At 39.8% G+C, this 23,586-nt stretch overlaps 1 protein-coding gene across 2 annotated transcripts in view; it reads right to left on the reverse strand.

The window, feature by feature from the left end:
- The window catches only part of LOC114648552 (metal transporter CNNM4-like), a 125,088-nt gene that overhangs the window by 83,619 nt on the left and 17,883 nt on the right, over nucleotides 1-23,586 (reverse strand). For both annotated transcript variants that reach the window (XM_051936294.1, XM_028797647.2), the window contains exon 2: nucleotides 18,058-18,201. In XM_051936294.1, the coding sequence (XP_051792254.1) occupies nucleotides 18,058-18,201 (144 nt within the window). The remainder of the gene's footprint in view (nucleotides 1-18,057; nucleotides 18,202-23,586) is intronic.

Consider the following 23,586-nt stretch of genomic DNA (forward strand, 5'->3'; position numbering starts at 1 on the left):
GAGCTTTTTTTTTTTTTTTATATATATAGTGACCCTTGTAAGACAAAACGACATTTCACATATCAGACCAAAAATAATGTGAATGTGAATGTCTACAATTAGGCATTTTTTATTAAGATAAAGATTTCATTACTTAAAGAAGGTGGTGTTTCCCAGTCTACCAAGAAGCCACATTCCTTGATTTTCTTGCAGGTGTTCTAAAATAGTCAGTCTGCTTGCTGTTTTTTTTTTATCTCAAAAATCTTGATGTAGGTAGTCATTTCGAAACACTCATGGATTGTGGCAGAACAACTTTCACATTTCACATCAAGATTCCCCATAAACAAATTTGCTTGTGATGGATTTATGTTTCATATCACCTTCCACCCACATGCAGACTGCAACATGTTAAATGCAAAGGCATCTCTTCTTAAAGATGTTCCTACAGATAAGGGTGAATTTTAAGCTTTTAATATTCTTTAATGAAAGGATTGTTGGAAGACTACTGCATAAGATACGGGCAGTAAACGTAAAAAGTGGTGGAAAAACGTAATGCACATACAAAACCTGGGCATCTGACTCATGAAGCTGAAACTTAAAACTTGATAACTTTTACAAAGTATCGGGATGAAATATGTGAATGACTTAGTTATTACCTGACCAAACCAACCAAAGCATCCCCTATTCCAAAGACTTCACTCCAACAAACGTCTTCATGCAGTGACTGCTGAAACAACACGTCACTTAAACAGTTTTTTCTATGTGCAGTTATTTTGGCTAATCAGGTCTGAATGTCTACTCAATGTCTACTGTATGTCTATCTGCACACTAGACTACCTCAACTTTTTAATCCTATTACACCTCTTTATACTTTTTATACGTTTAAACATTAAAGACGCATACAGCGCCACCCCGCTGCCTTTGCTTGGGAAAGCAGATCATAACCTGGTTCTGCTCCAGCCTCACTACAAACCAAGAGTGAGGGTCCTACCAACAACCACACGCTCATTCAGGAAGTGGTCCCCTGAGGCAGACTGAGAGACTGCTTTGGAACTACGTACTGGGATATCCTGCGGGGATCACATAGTGAGAACATTGAGGAGGTTGTTGACTGCACTACTGACTACATTAACTTCTGTATGGACATTGTAGTTCCAGTAAGAACTGTACAACACTATGCTAACAACAAGCCATGGATTACAAGTGACATCAAGGGCCTTTTAAACCAGAAGAAAAGGGCTTTTATAGGCGGTGATCAGCATGAGCTCAAGCGCGTGCAGAAGGAACTCAGAGTCCAGCTCAGGGCGGTGAAGAAGCAGTACAGGAGAAAGCTGGAGCAGAATTTGCAGAATAACATCATGAAGGAAGTGTGGGATGGGATGAAGATCATCGCTGGCTGCAGCTCGAAGCAGGGTGCCACCTTCGAGAGAGACGTGAAGAGAGCAAACCAAATGAACAACTTCTTTAACAGGTTTGACCACCCTAACCCACTCTCACCTTGGAGTACTGCACCCTTCACCCATCCTTCTGCTGATACCAGCATAAGAGAGAGTTTACTCCCACCCACAATTACAGCAGCGCAGGTGAGCAGAGAGCTGAGGAGACTTCATGCCAGCAAAGCAGCGGGTCCAGATGGAGTATCGCCACGACTGCTGAAGGTCTGTGCGCTGGAGCTGGGGAGTCCTCTACAGCGCATCTTCAACCTGAGCCTGGAACAGGGGAGAGTCCCGAGGCTTTGGAAAACATCTTGTATCACCCCAGTCCCAAAGGTATCACGTCCTAGTGAGCTGAACAACTTCTGGCCTGTCGCTCTGATGTCACATGTGATGAAGACCATGGAGCGGCTGCTGCTTCACCACCTGAGGCCACAGGTCCAACACGCCCTCGACCCTCTGCAGTTAGCATACCAGGAGAAGGTGGGAGCGGAGGATGTCATCATCTACATGCTACACCGATCCCTCTCCCACTTGGACAGAGGCAGTGGTGTTGTAAGAATTATGTTTCTATACTTCTCTAGCGCCTTCAACACCATCCAACCTCTGCTCCTTACGGACAAGCTGACAGAGATGGGAGCAGATTCATACCTAGTGGCATGGCATCTTAAAGACAGACCTTAGTATGTGTGTCTCGGGAACAGCAGGTCTGACATTGTGGTCAGCAACACAGGAGCGCCGCAGGGGACTGTACTTTCTCCGGTCCTGTTATCTATCTATCTATATTGTGTGTTGTTATTGTTCTTGTATACTGCATATTTTATCATTTTATATTACTACCTTTTCATATTTATCTTTTTGTCTTCTGCGTCGCCATTGTATGTTGCATTAATATTATCAAGACAAATTTCTAGTACACATAAGTTTTACCAGTTCAACAAAGTGAATTCTGATTCTGAAATGAGCTTGAGGAGCTGAATGGTATAATCTAGTTTGTCAATCCCACTATTTTTTTTTATGTTTTAAGTGTTGTCACACATGCGCGAATGTGAATCAACTTATTGGATCAACTCAGCTATGTGATACCACTCCAGGACAAGAATCAGATTCAAAAACTACACACTTGCACTTGACAGAACCGAAATTCAACATCTGCATAATGATGTTAATTTGAAAGTTGTCAGCGCACAATATAGACATCACTGAATGTGAAAGTGAACTGGGACCACAGTTTAAGTGTTTTGTGACACACACATTTAATTCAGTGAGTCACTTTCCCAGGCGAGTATGGCTAATTGCATCATTGTTTCCTAGATGCATCACTACATCCAGACTTGTATTCATATCATTCAGGACCCCCAAATAAAACCTTGCCACACTGGAACAGTTCTCTTCATATACTAAAACATGAGTTACTGAAGCTGTCATGAGCCAGGGGGAGTGAGAACGAGTGCTCGAGATATTGATACACCTTTCACTGATACAGATTCAGAAATAATGGTGGACTGCAGCAAAGTGGAATTACACAGCAGTGGTTCTTGCAGCAGCAGTCCTTTACCATGGTGGAAAGAGAAAGCAGCAAATTCAATGCTTGATTTTATTTCCAAATCATGATGTCCGTACACAGTGAGTGACCATGCTAAACTTTAGGGAAAATTGCAGAGAAGTCTTAGCTTCATGAACAGTGTTAATATTCACATATGTCATAAAAGAAAATATAACATCACAAGTTCTTCTTAAATCCAGTCAGGAATAGCAGGTAACGCTTCAGTAAAGTATTCAAGAAGGAAATAACAGGGCACCCAAAGTTGGAGCAAAGTTTGATGTTAACTCACAAAAAAAAGAATATTGTAAATATAAATTTGGACGGTTTTGTATTATTGGTTTTGCATTGCTTGAACTGAAATTGCTTCCCCAAGAGACCACTGCATAGAACAATACACTGGTTACAATGGACTGCTCCTTTTTATACAGTACCATTGTGTTGTCAGACTGGTCCAGTTTGCAGTTTGTATGGACTCCCAGGTACTTATAGCTCTGAACCACCTCCTCTTTGCCCCCATAGATGATAACTGGTCACAGGGGCTCCCTTACTTGCCAGATTTCCACCAACAACTCTTTAGTCTCTTCAATGGTGATCTGCTGGTGGTCCTCCCTGCACCATAAGACAAAGCCCTTTAACAGGCTCCTGTACTTTAACTCATATCCATTATCAATGCAGCCTCATCGGAGAACATCTGTAGATGGTTAGAGATGGTATTATACAGGGTTACCGGCCAGTTCCCCAAGGTGCCCCAGTATTACACACCACCATCTCTGACACACAGCATTTGAGCCACACAAGTTGCTATCTGTTGGTCAGGCATTCCATGATTTTGGAGACTGTTGGGACATCAAGATACACAGCCGTTCGCTCTCCCCAACCAAAGTCTGTGACGCAGGATGTTGTTAAACGCCCTGGTGAAGTCAAAGAACATGATCCTGACTCTGATGCCAGCTTTATCCAGATGGGAGCAGGGTCTATGGAGCAAATACATCAGAACATCCCTTACAAATATATGTGCCTGGTAAGCAAACTACAGAGGATCTAGATAGTCTGTAACCTGGGGTCAGAGCTTTTTTAATACCAGCCACTCAAAGGACTTCATAATGTATAAAGCAGGAGCAACTGGTCTAAAGGCCTTGCTGGTGCATTTTAATCTCTCTAATATATTAAAAAAAAGTTTTCCGGCGTGTCCACGTTATTCAACCTTGACCACTCCCTGCCACACCACTCCTACTGCACACATTCTCTCTCCATACCACCCGTGATATTCTCAGTGCTGCTAACTCGCTCCTCAGCGCAGTTGGTGACAATGGGAAGGCAGAAAATCAAATTTCAAAAAAATTTCAACGCCGAATTTTAGATTGCGATAGAATAATGGCAGCAAGAGCTAGTAATGAACATCGAAAAAAAGAAAACGAACAATAAAAGAGCTGCAAATAATAAAAATCAAGAACAAAGAGAATTGCCCAATAAATGAGAAAAAGAAAACTATTCCAAAAAACATGCAAGCAGAAATGCAAAAAAGCAACGTTTATAGAATATACGTTAGAGGATAAAGTAATTTGTAATGTTTTTGATTAGGTGTTAATATAATTTAATTTTTTATTTACTTACATTTTATTATTCATTCGTATCTAAAATAGATCGTTGTAGTGAAATACTCAAGTAACTGATTTTTATCTATAACAACTAAGGACCAAACCATCATCCTCCCACGCCCCACATACTCTTCTATATACCAACTCCTTAAATACAATCACTTTCTCTAACCCTCGAGTGGCTCAGCCATGAGATATGCACACCCTCAGGGGTTGGCGAGTGAAGCGAGCAGGAAGCAGAGCCCCCTAGTTAAGAAAAAAAAAAGAAAGAAAAAAGGAAAAGCTAACAGAAACTTTCATTAACACTTGTATATCTGTGCACTGATTGTCTCATAATAAATAACACTAAACAATCAGCACTTTTCTTTCATGAAAATTCTATATTGTGGAAATATATCGTGAAGCCATGAATCATAATACAAATTGTATCGTGGGCTAAGCGTATTGTCTCATGACTACTCCATGCTTTTGAGCAAACTACCTAACAGGTCCTAACAGCAGGTAACCAGTACAGAAATGGCCAAGATTTTTAGAAATCATAAAACTACACAAATATTTTATTGTGTATTAGCTCTGTGTGCACTAAATACATATATAATGATCCCCAAAGAGGACAGCCCGTTGTGAAAATAGTTTGAGCTATTCTAAGTTGCTGGGTCCTATCAATTGCCCAGTAACTTGTTGTGTGGAGTTTGACGATTCTTCTTGAGCTTCGGTTTACTTTGGTTACTTCCCAAATCCCAAAGATATGCAGATTAGGCTAACCGGTGTCTGAAGATAGTCTGTAAAAAGGCCCAGTTTGAGCATGTGTGTGCTTGACTGGGGCCTCTGCTGCACTCACGTCCTATCCTGTGTTAATTCACAAGAGGCACTGAATACTGCTAGGATAATCTCCAGGATCCTGTAACCCTGGAATTCATTAAGCAGTTTAAAAAATGGATATACAGAATTTATATAGGGACATTTATAATGGACAACTCCAAGTGCACTGAAGGTTAAGTGAAAAAGCAACTCTACATCTCACTTAAGAGAAACAAATCTGTCACCACAACACTCTGCCTGGTTATAATCAAGCTGGAAAGAGCTATGATGCCTGCCAGGCTGAAGAAACCATCTTTTTGTCAAAGCACTGAAGCAAGACAACTCCTATTGGCAAAACTATATATGAACCACAAAGTATGACTTTACTAAACAAAGAGAAAAGGCCTCTAGCTACTCATACAACATATACCATTAGCAAAAAAGTGGCAAATAACCAAGAACAGGTATGAAGATAAATTAATGTCACATATGCTTTAGTGTTAAGCACATCACTTCACATTACAAACACTATTCAACGCAAGTCACATATTCCTATAATTGTAGCACCAACATTTGACAATAAGTGAACCAAGCAAATAATCTTCAATTTCAAGTACAGCTCTCCATTCTTACTGATCAATGAGGTGTACAGACTCGGTGGCTTTGGTGGGGGGGACTCGCAAACTAAAGAACAGCAGGGGATCACAAACAGGGTTTGAAGAGGAAATGTTTTTTCCACATACAGAAATGAGAATCTTTCTCTGGTCATTAAATGTTACTTGTGCTTGAAGCAGTCAAAAATGTTCCTGCCTTTCGAGAACCACCCATTTTGTGAAAATGATGACTAGTTCTGTCCAGCAATGCTTTGTGTAAAAAGGCTGTGGGTAAAAATTTCAACTATGTAATTTTTTGAGGTCAGTGACTCAAAGTATATCCATTAAGAAGCTGAATGCTCATGGGACGCTGGGAAAGTTTTACTTTGTCACTTCACAGGCTGGTGTACGCGTTTCTCTAGATATTCCTCTGTTAATTTAGCACATACCAAAACTACTGCACACATATTTTCTGTATAGCTAGTGTTGATCGAGCCCCCACTGAGCATGCCTGCTAGCTGCTGTTTGTAGACTGCCCCGCTTTGGAGTCGATAGAGTAGCCAAATCTCAGATCACTCTGAGCTGGCGCCTTTGAGCAATCTGTCTGCAGATGGCCCATTGTAAGAAGTCCCTTCACAGCCATTGTGTCATTCACCTGAGAGCAAAACTCTGACATGAAATTTTCATCTCAAACATGTATTTATTTAAAATCTTTTTGAAAATGAATTATGTAAGCTGTGTACTACACGTATAATTATGTATCAGGTATTTACATTTTGCGAGGGGACTGTGCTATTTTCACAGTAAATGATTTATTAAACTTTTATACAGCCTTCAAATCACAGCATGGATATTAATTTAGCAAAATCTGTCAGAAAAAAAAAAGAAACAAAAAAACAGTCTAATGCTCAGCTTCACCTCCATTTCTTAAAGTACTTTACTTACTCTTTTCGTTTATTGGTTGCAGGATTTAAACTTCTGTAAGGGGCACTTGATCATTTAGGAGTAGAGGTAAAGACTGAAGTGCTAATACATTCACTGGCCACTTTATTAGGTACACCTGAACAACTGCTTGTTAATGCAAATATCTAATCAGCCAATCACATGCAAGTAACTTAGTGCATTTAGGCCTGTAGACATTGTCAAGACGACCTGCTGAAGAAGTTCAAACCAAGCATCAGAATCAGGAAGAAAGGTGATTTAAATGACTTTGGCACCAACAACCGTGATACATTCAAACAGGCTGGTCTGAGTATTTCAGAAACTGCTGGGATTTTCATGCACAACCATCTCCAGGGTTTACAGAGAATGGTAAGAAAAAGGGAAAATATCCAGACAGCATCGGTTCTCTGGGCAAAAATGCCCTGTTGATGCCAGAGGTTAGAGGAGAATAGCCAGACTGGTACAAGCTGATAGAAAGGTAACAGTAACTCAAATAACCACTCTTCACAGCTGAGGTATGCAGAAGAACACAAAACACGTCAAACCATGAAGCAGATGGGCTACAGCACCAGGAGTCCACACCGAGCGTCACTCCTGTCAGCTAAGGCTACAATTCACACAGGCTCATCAAAATTAAACACTAGAAGATTGGAAAAGTGTTGCCTGATCTGATGAATCTCAATTTCTGCTGTGACATTCAGATGGTTAGGTCAGAATTTGGCATCAACAACATGAAAGCATGGATCCATCCTGCCTTGTACCAATTGTTTAGTGTGGTGTTGGTGAGTAATAGTGTGGGGGATATTTTCTTGGCACACTTTGGGCACCTTAGTACCAAATCAACATTGTTTAAATGCCACAGCCTACCTGAGTATTGCTGCTGACCATGTCCATCACCTTATGACCACAGTGTAACCATTTTCTGATGACTACTTCCAGCAGGATAAAGCACCATGTCACAAAGCTCATATCATCTCAAACTGGTTTCATGAACATGACAATGAGCTCACTGTACTCTGATGGCCTCCACAGTCACCAGATCTCAATACAGCAGAGCAGGGGTCCCCAAACCCCGGTCCGGCAAGAACTGCCGGTAACAGAGACTCACTCAGTGAAGGGCTACAGCAAAATGGCTGCCCCCTTCACTGAGGACACTTTTTAGAAAACTAGGTGGGTAGGGCTTTGCAGCACCACAGAGAGAGGAGAGAGGCCGAATTGAGAGAGTATTACAACAAAGTATTTTTATGGTCCCGACAGTTTCCTCATATGACACGAGTCTATAGAAGTACATTCAGCAGATACTTTCATCACAACGAAGTGACCTTGAAATGCTTGAATGAATCATTCACAGAGCAGTTAGATCTGTGGTCGCAGCTCAGTTGTGCACATTTGCACAGCAATCCCCAAACAGAAACATTGTAAAAAAAATTCTTTCTTCGAACTTTCCACGTACTGATTTTTTTGCTGTTTTTGTTTTCGGTGGTTTTCAGCGATACCTTTTGCTTATTGGTTGTCAACCTTTAGAAAAACATCCATTGGAATTTAACTCATTGTCACCCTCCTATAGAAACGGGAGACACGAAAAAAACGATAACAGTGTTAATGTTTGTGATAGGCAATCTGTTGGAATGGCAAATGCAATGCATATGTCTTTGTTATATGCAAAAAAAGAAGAAAAATCTCGGGCTGCAAACGTATGCGAACTGCTGCATTTGAGGACAGTTTTTATGTGGTTCAGCGATGCTCGTTCAACATTTCTATTAATGCGGCACTCATTCAAGAAAATGTGAGGTTTCTAAACTCTCTTGGGACCTCCGTCAATGACATAACACGCCGAAGAGCATCCTGAAGTGCGATCACCGCGTCTGTGGAAGACTGTTTATCTGTTGTCTGGGCAACAGCAGGCTCACAGCTCTGATGTGGCTCTTCACCAAAGCAAACAGAAAAGATCTCGATGGGTGATGCAAGGAACATTGTAAATGCAGGGAACAGGATTACTTGGCCACTAACCTGGTCACAACCCTGCCTGACTGATGTGTCTGTTTATAGGAGAGTGGCAGATTATGCTACAATAAATAACTGTGCTGTTCCCGTTTCAAGCTGAATAAAGCTGGTTTTGCTAAAGTACTGAGACTCAGCTTCATGTTTTGGGGTGTAAGACGGGGACTTATAGCGCGACCATGATCTTTTAGGATTTGCTTCTGTGGATCTTCACTGTAGCGCTGTGAAACCTGCTATTGCCCTGCCCCAGCAAACGGACAAACAATCTTACACAGACGCGGCAATCACGCTTTGGGATGCACTTCAGCATGATGTTCCTTTTTGGGGGGGGGGGGGGGTTTGGGGGGGGGGGGGATAGGGGTTCCCAAAGGAGTTCAGAAACCTCACAATATGAACAGGCATACAGGCACTATTGCGCACCCCACCTTTACCCACTCTGCAGACTCAGTATCCAGCCAGGCTGGAGGAGTGCTGGAGGAGCCTGAGGAGGAAAATCTGAGGCAGTGATGGAGCAGCAGCATGTGAGGCAGAGGCAGAAGATACCCGTTGTTCAAGTGGGCAGATAAAGTGGTACATTCAAAGCCAAACTTGATTTATGGGGATTACGAGTGGCCATTGGGATTTTTGATATTTTTCAAACATTAGCAGAGGTTGTTAAAGATACCAAGCCAGGGCCTTCTTTCTCCCAGCTGGTGTATGATCACCTATCTCAGCTTTCAACAGAGCTTCAGCATTATTCCCAACCACAAAAGACCCCCGAAATGGGAAGGAATGGATCCATAACCCATTTGTGAATAAGCCAGGTGAATCAACTTTGTCTGTGCTTGAAGAAGATCAACAGCTTGAAGTTGCAAATGATGGTGGCCTTAAAAGTATGTTTGAGACAACTTCAAATCTCCATACATTTTGTATTAAAGTCAAGCCGGAATATCCTGAGGTTGCCACAAAAGCACTGAAAAGTCTGCTTCCATTTCCAACATCCTATCTTTGTAAGGCAGTGTTTTCTGCAGTGACAGAAACCAAAACGAGATTACGAAGTAGACTGAACATAAGCAACACACTTCGTGTGTCACTGTCTTCCACCATCCCCAGATGGGATCGTCTGGTTGCAGGAAAACAACCTCAGGGCTCCCACTGATTCTGCATTATGGTAAGTTGTATAATTTCTATTATGATATTATAACTTAATAATAATAGAAATGTAATGTAAATTGTGTATAAAACTGCTCTACAAACCCACCCCAAATCCTCCACAACCCCACCAGTCCCTGGAAAAATTTTCTTCTAGTAAAGCGGTCCTTGGTGTCAAAAAGGTTGGGGACCACGGCAGTAGAGCACCTTTGTGATGTGGTGGAACGGGAGATTCACATCATGGACATACAATCAACAAATCTGCAGCAACTGTGTGATGTCAATATGGACCTAAGTCAATGAGGAATGTTTCCAGCACCTTGTTGAATCTATGCCACTAAGAATTATGACACTTCTGAAGACAAAGTAGGTCCAGCAAGGTGTACCTAATTCTGTGGCCAGTGAGTGTAGATAATAAATGCATTATCGCTTCAAAAAGATGTGAACGCTGCAACACACAGACGAGTGACACAAATGCTAGGGCTGTCAGATCGAACATCACCATTTAAATTATAAAGTTGAATTTATCAAAATAAAAGTTCTTAATCAAAGGCAAAAGCTGACATTTGACGGTCAAAAAGGTTGTTTTACCACAATAATTTTGGTGTGTTACTCCAGATGTGCTATGCAAAGCAGCAGAATTTTATTGATCTGTTTTTACATTTTGGAATGATTAATTTGTTATCTTCATTAGTGAAACTTACCACCAGAACCCTTCACAACTTACTGTTTTTTATAACATTACTCTGCACTTTGATCTATAAGTGTACTCACAGCAGTTTTACTGAATACTTTTACGGCAACGAAGAAGCATCATTTTACATCTGATTCTGTCCCAGTCACTCTCAAACCGGAGACCCCTGCTGTATAATGCTAAGATCTTCTCTTTAAAGCAAATAGAAAATAATAGTCATAATTGTTTTATAACAGTGCTTTAAAATCCCAGTTTTAAGGAACTTCTTCAGCCAACACACCTCATCCCACAATTAGTCTTCGTCTTATGCGGCTGCTGGCTCGACACAAAATGCCTAAAATCAATGAAGTGTAATTAAAAAATATTCAGGCCACCTTTATTAAAAATTGCTACATCTGTAAAGGAAAAATAAAAGACAGATTGAGTGGACCCTGACTTGATACTGTGACATTCCCATTTTTCTGGGTGAGCCCACAAGTGTAGACTGGCTTTTTATATTCTGAATGCCGCAATGTAAACGGGACTGTGCCTGTGAACGATGGGCATATCTAAAATAATAAAACAAGCCCACCTTCAGCCTGCCCACTTCTTGTGTTTTTTTTTTTTCCCCTTTGATCGCCATTTTCAGCCTGTCACTGTCTTACTAACTGACCCGTAAAACTGCTCTGCCTGTGCCTGATTGGCAGCAAGACACGTCACAATATGTTTTTGCATCGCAGGACTACAGCTAAGTCTTGAAAGACGGACCCATGCAACAGTGTCAGGAGTACTTCATGATTTGCAAAAGCATGAGTTATAACAAACAAAAAAAAAAAAAAATATTACAAATAATGTAGCAAACAGTGGTGTCAGCACATGTGGCTCATAAGGTTTTCAGTTCCTTTTCGTTGCTGCCCCGAGAAGGATTTATGCATCCAGCTGTCAGTACTAAACTGAAATAAAGACGGCGGTGCAGATGCTCAGGATTTTGATGGGTCTTATATTTATTTAAATAACAGATGCTCAAGTCCTGCTAGGACTATCTATCTCTCCTTTTTTTGTTGTTTGTTTTTACTGTGGCTGCCATGGCAGATATTGCATAATAATAAAAGCTAACCTAAGTCTGAATATATTTGAATATTTACCCGTTTTTAATTTAAATATATAAATCTTTTTTTTGGCTAATTTGACAGCCCTAGTAAGTGCATCTTAAAACACACCACTGCTCAAAATATCTAGGGACTGCCTAGGATTTCTGCACGCCTGCTGTCCTCCTGACCTGGCAGTGACTCTCTTCACCATCAAGTACCTGTGGTTTTGTTAGATTGCTAGTTTTTAATCTAGCAGTGGGGCTGTGTAATGTTAAACATCTTGTGTTCTACTTTTAATTTCTTTCAACTTTGACCTGTACTGCTAATCATTTGAATGTCTTTTATGTGTGTTAACTAGAAGTGTAACTGCCAATCTCAAAAAGTTAATGTTAATTTTACAATTCACAAGTGTTTGTTTAATTTGAATACAATGTAGGTAGTTTTCTGATAGCTACATAAACAATGGATGGATTCTGTTTTGATCCCCTAAAGCTAATCTATAATGAAACTTCCTTATTTCTCAAATATTGTATATTTGTAAGGTAATAGGAGAATTTCAGTCTGTCTACTAGTTTAGCTAGAAGAATAAACCATTAGATTTTCTTGCAGATAGAAGAATATAACTGCATACAGTTATATAGTTTATGACTGTCTGTCCTGATGTATGACTCCATGTTGTACAGAGAACCTATAAGAGAAACTTAAAGAAATTTAACAGGATGAGTTACCCTTAAATATCTTATACAAGAAAGTTTCCTCTTTTTATTTATTTATTTTTTTTTATTTCTGTGTGAACTGCTGTTGCTTTGAATTGATACTAGAACTTTTAAAATGAAGACACTTTGACTGTGGAATTACTTGGAAACACATCATATTGCTTGAATCTTTTTATGAAGCAACCTGAAGATGTAAAATTTTAGAAACTCTGGACTAACACAGCGACAATATGCAAGTCTTTTTGGATAAAGGCTTCTGCTAATCTCTCTATTATAATAAAAAAATCCTGGGACAAGATGTGACATTTTTAGAGAGATACTTTTACGTCCCGCGAGACGAGACTTTGTGCCAAGAGATTTAACCACGCTGGGGCTGGAAATAAAAGACAAAGAGTAGATGACAAAGTGGAATGTCATAAAGAAATCAAAAACGTTGGTACGATACACATGCAGAGCAGGTTGGAGATAATGAAAGTACTAAAATTCGAAAGTCTTAAAAAATTATAGTAAAGATCGCATTAGCACAAACAAACAGAAATTATTACTCGGTGAAATAACGGAACAGTGAAAAGAGATCGAATATATTGTTTGGATTTAAACTTTAAGTCGGAGACTTGTAGATCGTCTAATTTGTGTTGCCCTCAGGGAAAAGTAGTGTTTCTTCCCAATGAAGAGGCATATCCGCGAGAATGAAAAGGTTTGTGGTATGGCGAAAGTGACCTGAAGTGGCTGGCGCGTATCGCAGACCAGGTGGATTGGCGAGCGAAGCCCCCGAGTTAAAAAAAATAATAATAATGGACCACTTCCTTACAATTACCTTACATTCACACTATTATGTTTTTATTTAAAACAGGCATTTTTAAACAAAACTTCTCCAACCACACTAGCATTTCCACATCATCTGCAAAAGTATCTCCGCCACACTATCCATCCATCCAGTTTCCAACCCGCTGAATCCGAACACAGGGTCACGGGGGTCTGCTGGAGCCAATCCCAGCCAACACAGGGCACAAGGCAGGAACCAATCCCGGGCAGGGTGCCAACCCACCGCAGTCCGCCACACTAAAACAACTGTAAAATGCATATGACGTAGCTGTTCACCTACACTGGACATAGGTGCATCTGCAGAAGCAGGAAAAGAAAGTGATCTCCATGCTAGACATTTACTTGCAAGTTGCATTTACAAACAGACAGCAGAAATGGCAAATACTTAAAACAAAGGAACAGATTGTTTTGTTTGGAGTTTGGACTAAGGATCATAATAATCATTATTGAGAGTAACACACATGTTTAAGGTGAGAATACAGATTGGGAGTCACCACAGTGTCATTTTACAGCACTACAAGGAACGCTATCATCAATCAAATCAAAGCATGATTAAGTCTGTGTTTTCAAAGATTTATGTTTTCACCTATCCATATTACTAACCGAGAATGCTAAACCGGATGATGGACGCAGGCACATCCGGCCATGGGCCGTAGCTGCAAAAAGACGTACTGCGCCGGCGCAACAAACAGTCCGCGAGAGTCGGCTGAGGACCCGAGAAAGGCGGACAAAAGAGGGCGAGAGAGGCGGATGAGGGTCCGCGAGAGGCGCAGGCGCAAAAACAGTCCGACAAGAGCACAGAAAACGGGAGTGAGCACATACAGAAAGGAGTCACAAAAATGAGGCTCAACAAGCACCAAAATAAGGAAAAAAAACATTACAGAGTACTCAAACGAGGGGAAAGCACGAAACACATTGCACACGAAACTAAACACAACAAAAAAAAAAAGAACAGACGAGCGCACAATAGCAAGGCACGACCATACCCCCGCCACCCTACAGGCACGGGACGGGACACACACCAAGAGGGGGATTCAACAAGCCCATGGAAGACCAAAAAAAAGAACACAAAACCACCCCACAGACCCTACAAGCAAGGGACGGGACACACACAAAGAGGGGGATTCAAACAAGACACAGGAACACAAAAAGAAACAAAACGCTCGCGCAACAACGATCCCCCCCACACATCCATAAGAAAAAATGTCTCGACTCCAAAAACGCAAAGCTCAACTAAAGCTTCTAACTAACGATGTACCTAAAAGTAAAAACTTTATGAACTGCATTAGATCCTACAATAGTTCATTTGCTTTTGCATATACCGGAGTAAATATCAGGCCACCAAAAGGCAATGGACCATACTGCTTTCGCATATGTGCACAAATACTGCATCGCATTGGAACAGTGCACCCTGAAACAAATCAACAACGCAAATATGCACAAATCTACATCCTAGATCCACATTACGCAATCTATCAATCAAAGTGTTGCATCGCAACAGGCACGGATTCAAAATGAAACACCTCCCGTCTCAGACATACGTTAATGGCAGCGAAGGCTACAACGGGCTTCTCACACAGCACAGGCAAATCGATTACAGCTCCAAAACAACACGTCCCAAATACTACACATGCAACAACGCGCCTCTCAAACGGCACAAGGAAAACATACACCAGGAAAATTCATTCGGATTAATGAATGTCATTTGCGATCATTGTCATTCAGTTCACTTCCCTGAAGAAACAACTGGCAATACAAGTTATACATTTACACGTTGTTGTCAAAAGGGTCAAATTAGACTGCCTTCTTTACATTCATATACTGAATATCTACAGAAGCTTATAACTGACGATGTACCTGAAAGTTAAATCTTTATCAACTGCATTAGATCCTACAAATCGGTATCCACTATGAACATTAACGGTGGCACTGCACGTGACATCCGTCTTGAAAAAATGTTGTTTATTGATGAATGTACAATGACATGAAGTCACTTACTCAACACCATTCATAAACTTCTACAAACGTTTGTGAATAATAATATTCCCTTTGGAGGAAAAGTTCTTTTATTAGGAGGAGATTTTAGACAGTGATTAGCTATTCTTCCAGATGCCATGCACTCAGCTATTGTTCAGTGCACCTTAAAATACGCAGACAATTGGCATTACTTTCAAAAGATACAGTTAGTAAAAAAGATACGATGTCCAGATCCAGAATATAACAGTTGGCTAATACAACTGGGAAATGGTACACTCACAAATACAGATGGACTTCACCCAGATATTATTTCCATTCCACAATCCTTTATCTCAGACGACTTAGTAAAAGAGATATTTGGAACAGCAATCACATTAGACCAAATACCCCTGTTAACACAACGCACTATATTATGTCCAAAAAATATTAATGTTAATCACATTAATAACCAAGTCATTTCATTACTTCCTGGAGAGACACAGATCTTTCTAAGCTCAGACAAAGTTGACTCTGATGACGACAATGAACATATAAATTTCCCCTTAGAATATTTGAACACTATTGACCCTGCCGGATTACCACAACACGACCTTGCCCTTAAAAACGGAACAATAATCATGCTATTAAGAAACCTTAACACAAAACAGGGTTTATGCAATGGCACACGGTTAGTCGTCAACACCATGACACGCAATGTTATTCAAGCGACAGTTCTTACAGGATCACATGCTAACAATACTGTTCTCATTCCTAGAATTGACCTTACAAGTTCTGAGCTAGAATTACCTTTTACATTGAAACGCCGACAGTTCCCCATTAAACCTGCATTTGCCATGACCATCAACAAATCACAAGGACAAACCATGGACAAGGTTGGCATCTACCTCTCTGAACCCATTTTTGGACATGGACAACTTTATGTTGCCTTCTCACGTGTTCGCCGTTCATCTGACGTTAAAGTTAAAATTATAAATAATCCATGCCAAGGAAGACTCATTCAAGGACAAGACACCATCTTTACTGCTAATGTTGTATACAAAGAAATATTCCAATAAAACATTAATATATGACAAACACTCTATTTGTTATTTCTATGGGCATCATCCAAAGCTGCACACTATTCTATATCTAATTCATACATCTGACTCTTTCTCATGTCCCAACGCCAGGGGTTGGCGAGCGAAGCGAGCAGGGGGCGGAGCCCCCTAGTCCACACTAAAATGCTGGAGAGAGTTTTCAAAAGTCACCATTCTCAAGAGTTAAAAATGCCAGGGTAGTGTGGACAGAAGGCAAAAACGGAGACCAATGCCTGCATTTTTAAACAAGTACACAGTAGTGTGGGCATAGTTCACCTGTCAAACATCTACAGACACTCTCCGTGAACATATATAAAAATATGAACAGTAACATTACATATTGTAACTTTGGGTAGCACTCAGAGAAGTAGCTGTCAAGAACAAACATGGGTTAAATAATGCCTGCATTTTACCAGTTGCATGCTGTTTCGTTAGATATTCTACCTACCAGTGCACACATTAGGTAGAGAAAGACACATAGCACAAAGTGCACATTTCTCATTTTTCCCTTCAGTTACATCAGTTTGTGGGCACGGAGTATCCAAAACTCACATCTGCATTAAATAATCAGCCATCAAGAACTGTCCTCACTGAACTCTGTAGTTTAGAAATGATAGTGACAGGAAATGGCCAGCTAAACCATCAACATGGGGCTCATCAAAATAGTTTGCACTTGAAAAGGAAAGCTGCTCTTTCTCAGAGGACTAAGTCTGCCCCTTTCCATTAATGACAACAGAAGGTTTGCAACTAAAAACACACAGAGGCTATTCCTTAAAGTGATATCCTAATACAAGAAGGCAGTCTAAAAAATCCTACAGTCTTACAAAGTAATGTCCAAATTATGTCCAAAAGTCTCATTAGGGACATTTTAAATTTACTATTCAACTTGAAATATTCCATATTGGAATAACTTCAAAATATGGATATGAAAATAAGAAAATTTGATAAAGTTTACACACAGGTCACCAGCTATCAAAAAACTCAAAAACCTGTGAGTCACCCATGAATAACCATTCAATTTAAGGGCCTTCAAGAAAGGGCAAAATTATATTTATCTACTCCTGATAAAGCAAAAGTTTTCAGTTTACAATTATACATTTAATGTTATAATGATAATATGGATATATCAGAAAAACATTTTAAATTAGTATTTGCTGGTTGCCATCTACAGTGTTCAGCACATTTCTGGGCTATAAGCAGCCAGAGGTCAAAGAGAGAGCATGTACAGGGTTCTAGTGAGATAAGCCGTCCTTCCACATCATGAGAGGAAAAATGGCCACTAACACCTTATTCTCTTTCCCTTGTAGACTGGAAGACAAGCCCCGAGATGGACCACCTAAAGTTCCCATCCCTTCCGGTCGGGGGATATTTAAACAACAATGACTGTTCATTTGGGAACTTGCTTCTAAAGAATATGGAGCTCCGAGGAAAAGACTGAGAGTCACGGAGATGCCCTGGACTGGAAATGTATTATTTTTCCAGGTTCATTAAAAGGTGTACCTGATTGGTTCCCAATCCTTTACATTCTCTTTTGATTCTCCTCTATACATAAGACAAGACATTCATACTAAGCAAAAACATAGAAATGAGGGCTACTTAGGTAAGGATCTTTGATAGAACAGTATCCAAAATGAGAAAGGAAGTGTAAATAAAAAAGGAACACATGAACACTCACTGTAAAGGTCAGATTCATCAAGGATCTCTGACTTTATGATCTCCTCAATGACATCTTCCAGCGTGACCAACCCCAGCACCTCATAAAAAGGGTCACCTTCTCCTTCATTGTTCACCTTCTGCACAATTGCCAGATGAGATTTACCTGAAAACAGATACAAACAGTTATACACACCACTTAAAATAGCACTTCACCTAGTACCCCTTCCTGTTTCTTTCGCAGAAAGGGTCCGCAAGTGATTGCCAGTCTATGATCCTAAAAGGAAATGTGAAGGATGGGGCCACATATTGGTGCACTTAACTGTCACAGCAGCACATCATAAACCTCTGATTCAGACAGCAAGACCAAGTGTCCAGTTCCAGTGCAGAGGGACAATCTGACTCTCACCTGGCTCCCAGAGGGCAAAGATTAAGCTCCGAGGCACTGAGCTGATCGGATCAGCCTTGCTCTCAGCCCATCACCTCTGTCAGGACCAAGGTCATCAGAAGATTATGCTCAGATCAGCTTTGGTACAAAAAGGAAAAAAATATCCTGCAGGGAAGAGTGCAGCAGACAAGGTTGAGAGCTCCCCTAGCATCCCAACTCCATCCTTACTTACTTAAAGCTTCTCCAATGAAGGAGTTCAAAAATGCTGAGTCTGCATCCACTTGTCCATGCGTATGCAGAAAGGCAATGTGTAAACTATGGATGAAATCAGAGACCTTCCCAGGGGAAAAAGAAAATGCTTGGTTCTATAGTTTGTTGATTTCTGACTGCTTACTAAGTAGTGTAGTAGCCAGGAATCAGGTAGAATGCAGCGAACGGGACGAGCTCCTGGAGACGCAATGTTGTTTACTTTTCAAAAATGTAACTGAAGGACAGAAATAGCAAGCACAGAAATGCAAATAATAAAACCGAAGAAGGACAAACTGCAATATTAGGCAAAAAAAGCCTCTTTAGTGATGGTGTACACACAACTCAGCTGCTTGCCAATATACATCCCCACATGCAGAGCTAATCCACTGCATTTTATTCCAAGTAGCAGATGGCACTTTAACATCTCAGCGGGTCACAGAGTTACAGGGGGTGTAGGAAGGAGGGACAGGAAATAATTCCAAACTCTACACTGCTGTTGCAGCATAGTATAATGATCCTCAGGCTGGCCTGAACACAAGCTGCAGACTCCAGACTAAGCCTCTTCGGTCACTACCAGCCGGAACACACAATGTGGGTAGCACATATGCAAACACCACACTCTCTTTCTTATTTTCCATTCACAGACACTATCCCTTCAACCTCAGAGTCACAAATGCCAAAACTCCATGATATGGGCACCCCAGGTCACAAAGAACATCTACAATACCAGGAATCCACACTCTGAATCCAAATGTTATAAACCTTAAATCCAACCTCAGGTTACTAAAATGAAGACTTCATACTTTTTAGCTCTCTACAAGCCAATGCCCACAGTCAAAACTGTGGAAGCCCCTGACTTCACACTCAACCTCAAAATCAGCACTTCACCGAAAATTCCCGCATGATTTACACTATGACCACACCACCATGACAGTCTTAATTGGAAACATCAGGACCACACATTCTGGACAACAGATTTTCAAACCCACACCATTTAAAGTCATAAATGCAGACACTATGCCATGCTAGATGCCAGCAACAGGAACCCACACTCTTTGCTCCTCCATTATAAAACACATTGTGTACACCAGATATCCATCCTTACTGCTGTTGCGACATACACTTTACGCCCACCTAACTTCAAACTTCAGAAACCTAAACTCTTAGCAACATGCATCTTTATGTCCAAAATATATGTAATAAGCCCAAACCAGAGTTCCACCAAAGCTACATAAATGTCTACTCCTACACTAGCAAACATATATACCCATGTGCCCTCACTGAGCTGCACTCCACTTTGGGAGCAGCAGACACGCTAACACAACCTATTGTCACAAATATGAACCAATGCCCTCACCTCTCCAACTAATCTAGTCATCAATACCGGAACACCCACTCAATCCTCTACTGTGATCTCGGATAGCACTCAACGCTATGAAAAGCCAAAGGTAAAACATGTTCTTTCAGTTTCTGCACTTGCATTCACTAAGATACCACACTTGGTTCAGACTAGAACCTTACAATCTGAGCACTAAAACACACCTGTATGACTAATCGTTGACATCAGGACTTCACACTCATCGTTTCTGCAATCAGAGAAGGACCCTCTAGTTGCATACCATCACAGTCTCATATTTTTAGCTCCCAAATCACTGACAGCAGGAATCCATGGGTCCCCTCATTTACAGAGAGGCGGTAATCCCCTCCAGCCCACCTGCACAAGGTACAACTATAAAGTGCACTTTAATTACATTCAGACCTCTGATGTTCCAACTCACTTTTTATAAGTCAGTAGGTAACTGATGTTCTATACTATTTGAAACAGGAAACGATTCTTGCTTAGTAGATCTTAGTAGTTCGAAATTTTTTAAAAATATGGCAAGGTTTAATTCATGCAATTTAAGGATAAGCATTTATATTGGTGGGGGGTATTTTCCCTTCTTTTCTTTCTAAATATTTTCACCCATGCTCTTGGCTCTCCTCTCTTTCTCTCAGCTAGGGGTTGAATTCATAATTCTTAGGTTTTGAATCTTTTTGTTTCTGCTTTCTTTTCTTTTAACTTTCTTATTTTTTTAATACATTTATTATTTTTTCCCTAGTTTGACTACAAAGACATATGTTGTATAGATTCAACTTTATTTTATTTGAAGAAAATAAAATTTCATACAATCAATACATAACAAAAAGACCTCTGATGTGGCCTGCAAATATTTTCAGACACCCTGACTATCACTATCACTGACTTAATAGTGCACAGAAAAAAAACTGTAATAAAGTACATATTTAGAAACTACTGGGAAGGCAAAGAGATATGAAGAATCAAGCAGGAAGAACATCTAAACTACTGTTCTTAAGTGAATGTTAACTTCTGTCCGGCAGAAGCCAAGATGTGTATGTGTGTAATACTGATCTTTATAAGGAAAGCTAAAGTACGATTTTTATATCAATGCCATAACAGACTTGTTAACATCAATAAATAAACAAGTTAGAAAATGGCATAATGGTGAGATGCACTCAGAGACTAAATATGTCTTTACACCACGGATCTTCTCATTGCAACTCATCCTCCCAACACGCTTTTCTGGATGAGGGTCGCAGTATACACCTAATTCATTTGCAGCATTTTTTTTAAACTATGGAGCAATTCCCCTCATGATCCTGTTTGTTAAGATAGATGTGAATGCAGCACAATGGTGCTGAACTAAACAACTGGACTCCAACCCTTGGAAAATAGTAGTCTTGGCGCAGTATCAAGGGTACCCTGGAGTGGATTACATGCACAATTATAACAAAATTTATAGTTCATTATTATTGACTTTGACATTACAATTGCGATTATTAATTTCAATTAACAGTACAATGAAATATTCACCTTGTCTTGCAAACTGCATATACTGTATTCTGTTTAGACATTGTATATAATAGAACCCCCCCTTGCAAGAAGCCATCTAAAAATTGTTAATGTGGAATTATTAAATGTTGGATTAATTGAAAAATTTTAAATGCAGTGCTTAATAATGTTTCTTTATTCATTTTTTACACACTTTTCTGGATGAGGGTCACGGTATACACCTAGCTAATTTGGAGCATTTTTTTTTTTTTAAAACTATGGAGCAATTCCCCTCATAATCCTGTTTGTTAAGATAGATGTGAACGCAGCACAATGGTGCAGAACTAAACAACTGGACTCCGACCCTTTGAAAACGGTAGACTTAGCACAGTATCAAGGGTACCCTGGAGTGGTTCAGCAACACAATTATAACAAAATTTAAAATTGATTATTATTGCCTTTCTTTATATATAATACGCTACCGTGGCTGTTCATTTGTCTGTCCAGGATTTTAAATAACCTGTAGCTTGCAAACCATTTGAACTATTGACCTGAAATCTGGTACACATATACTACATGATGTCTGCTATCCGCTTTCAGGGTGATGATTGACCTCCAAGGTTATTCCTCTTTTTAATTTTTATTTTATTGTAGAATCAACTCTCGGCAGCAACCAGCAGGGCGGCCGTGCGGCACATGCGTATGGGTGCCGTTCTCATCCCTACCACCTTTGGCGTCACCTCCCATACCTCTTCATATCTTAAATCATTCTTGAGGCAGATTGAAGACTTAAGTGCCAGCTTAAGTGAAAAATTAAGGAAAATGTACTAAGTAATTACAACACAGACACTGACTTAATCAGTTTTAATGCAAAAAGATGCCAACAGAAGAAGATAAGAGCTGCTTAGGGAGCAGCAAGCGCATCAACCTCTGAGCAAACGAATGCTAAATGTACAGAGAAAGAGGAACTAGGAATGCTCAAGTCAAGTGTATTCACTGCACATGCAATGTGCCGCTACTGGTAACATTATAATTGTGATTATTAATTTCAAATAACAGTACAATGAAATACACACCTTATCTTGCAAACTTACATATACAGTACTGTGTTCTGTTTATACATTGTATAGTTAAATCCCCCCCCCCCCCCTTCGCAAGGAGCCACTTAAAAATTGTTGATGTAAAATTATTAAATGTTAGATTAGTTGAAAAATTTTAAATGCAGTGCTTAATAATGTTTCTTTATTTTTTACAGTAAAGAATATAGCACACTTAAGATAAAATTTGTGTCACTTTTTTAATACATTAAATACAGTAAATTACTGAAATACAAATATTGCTAAAATAAAATTTAACACATATTCTTCATTTTTTTTTTTTTTTTTTTTTTTCCAAAATAAATATTACTTCTAAAAAACCAGCCATTACCACCACTCGCCATTGAAAATGCATGAAAACGTTAAACATGGAAATGTAAATTGGGGCTCAGCTGTATTAAATAAACAAATGTTACATGTGTAAAATCAAAGCAGATAATAGAATCTTAAAATGGCAGAAAAGTAAGATTAACACTATAATGTAAATATTATCTGATAGTTTTATTGTACATGTAAATAAACTCCTTAAAGGTAACAATGTGAATGTATTGCAAACTCGAGAAGTATTTAGATATTAAGACATTGTTAAATGTTGCTACCCGACTCAGTCCTTGAGCAGTTGTGTCCCCATTCTTGTGGGAAGCATTGTAATGAAAGGTGCAGTCATTTAAAGATGCAGTGTTGCTTTCCAGCATTTCTTCATCCTCAGTGTCATGAATCGTTATGTTCAGGCATGCTTCCATAATTCTGCTCAACCACAAATCAGTCGTAGTTGCATGAAGTGCTACTAGTCTCAGATCAGTTATGATTTTTGTCCGATAATTAGAATAAACTAAAAGCAACACAACTTCAGATGAATAATTGCAGGAGTGGATGACTTCTCTTACCCTGAATGTTGAACATATTTTAAAACCTTCGTCGTGCACAGTTTTAGTCAGAGATTTGCCTTTTCGGAAATGAAGCAGGATGACCCATTTCAAAAGCCTG

Source organism: Erpetoichthys calabaricus, chromosome 1 (assembly GCF_900747795.2).
Source record: "Erpetoichthys calabaricus chromosome 1, fErpCal1.3, whole genome shotgun sequence".
Lineage (NCBI taxonomy): Eukaryota > Metazoa > Chordata > Cladistia > Polypteriformes > Polypteridae > Erpetoichthys > Erpetoichthys calabaricus.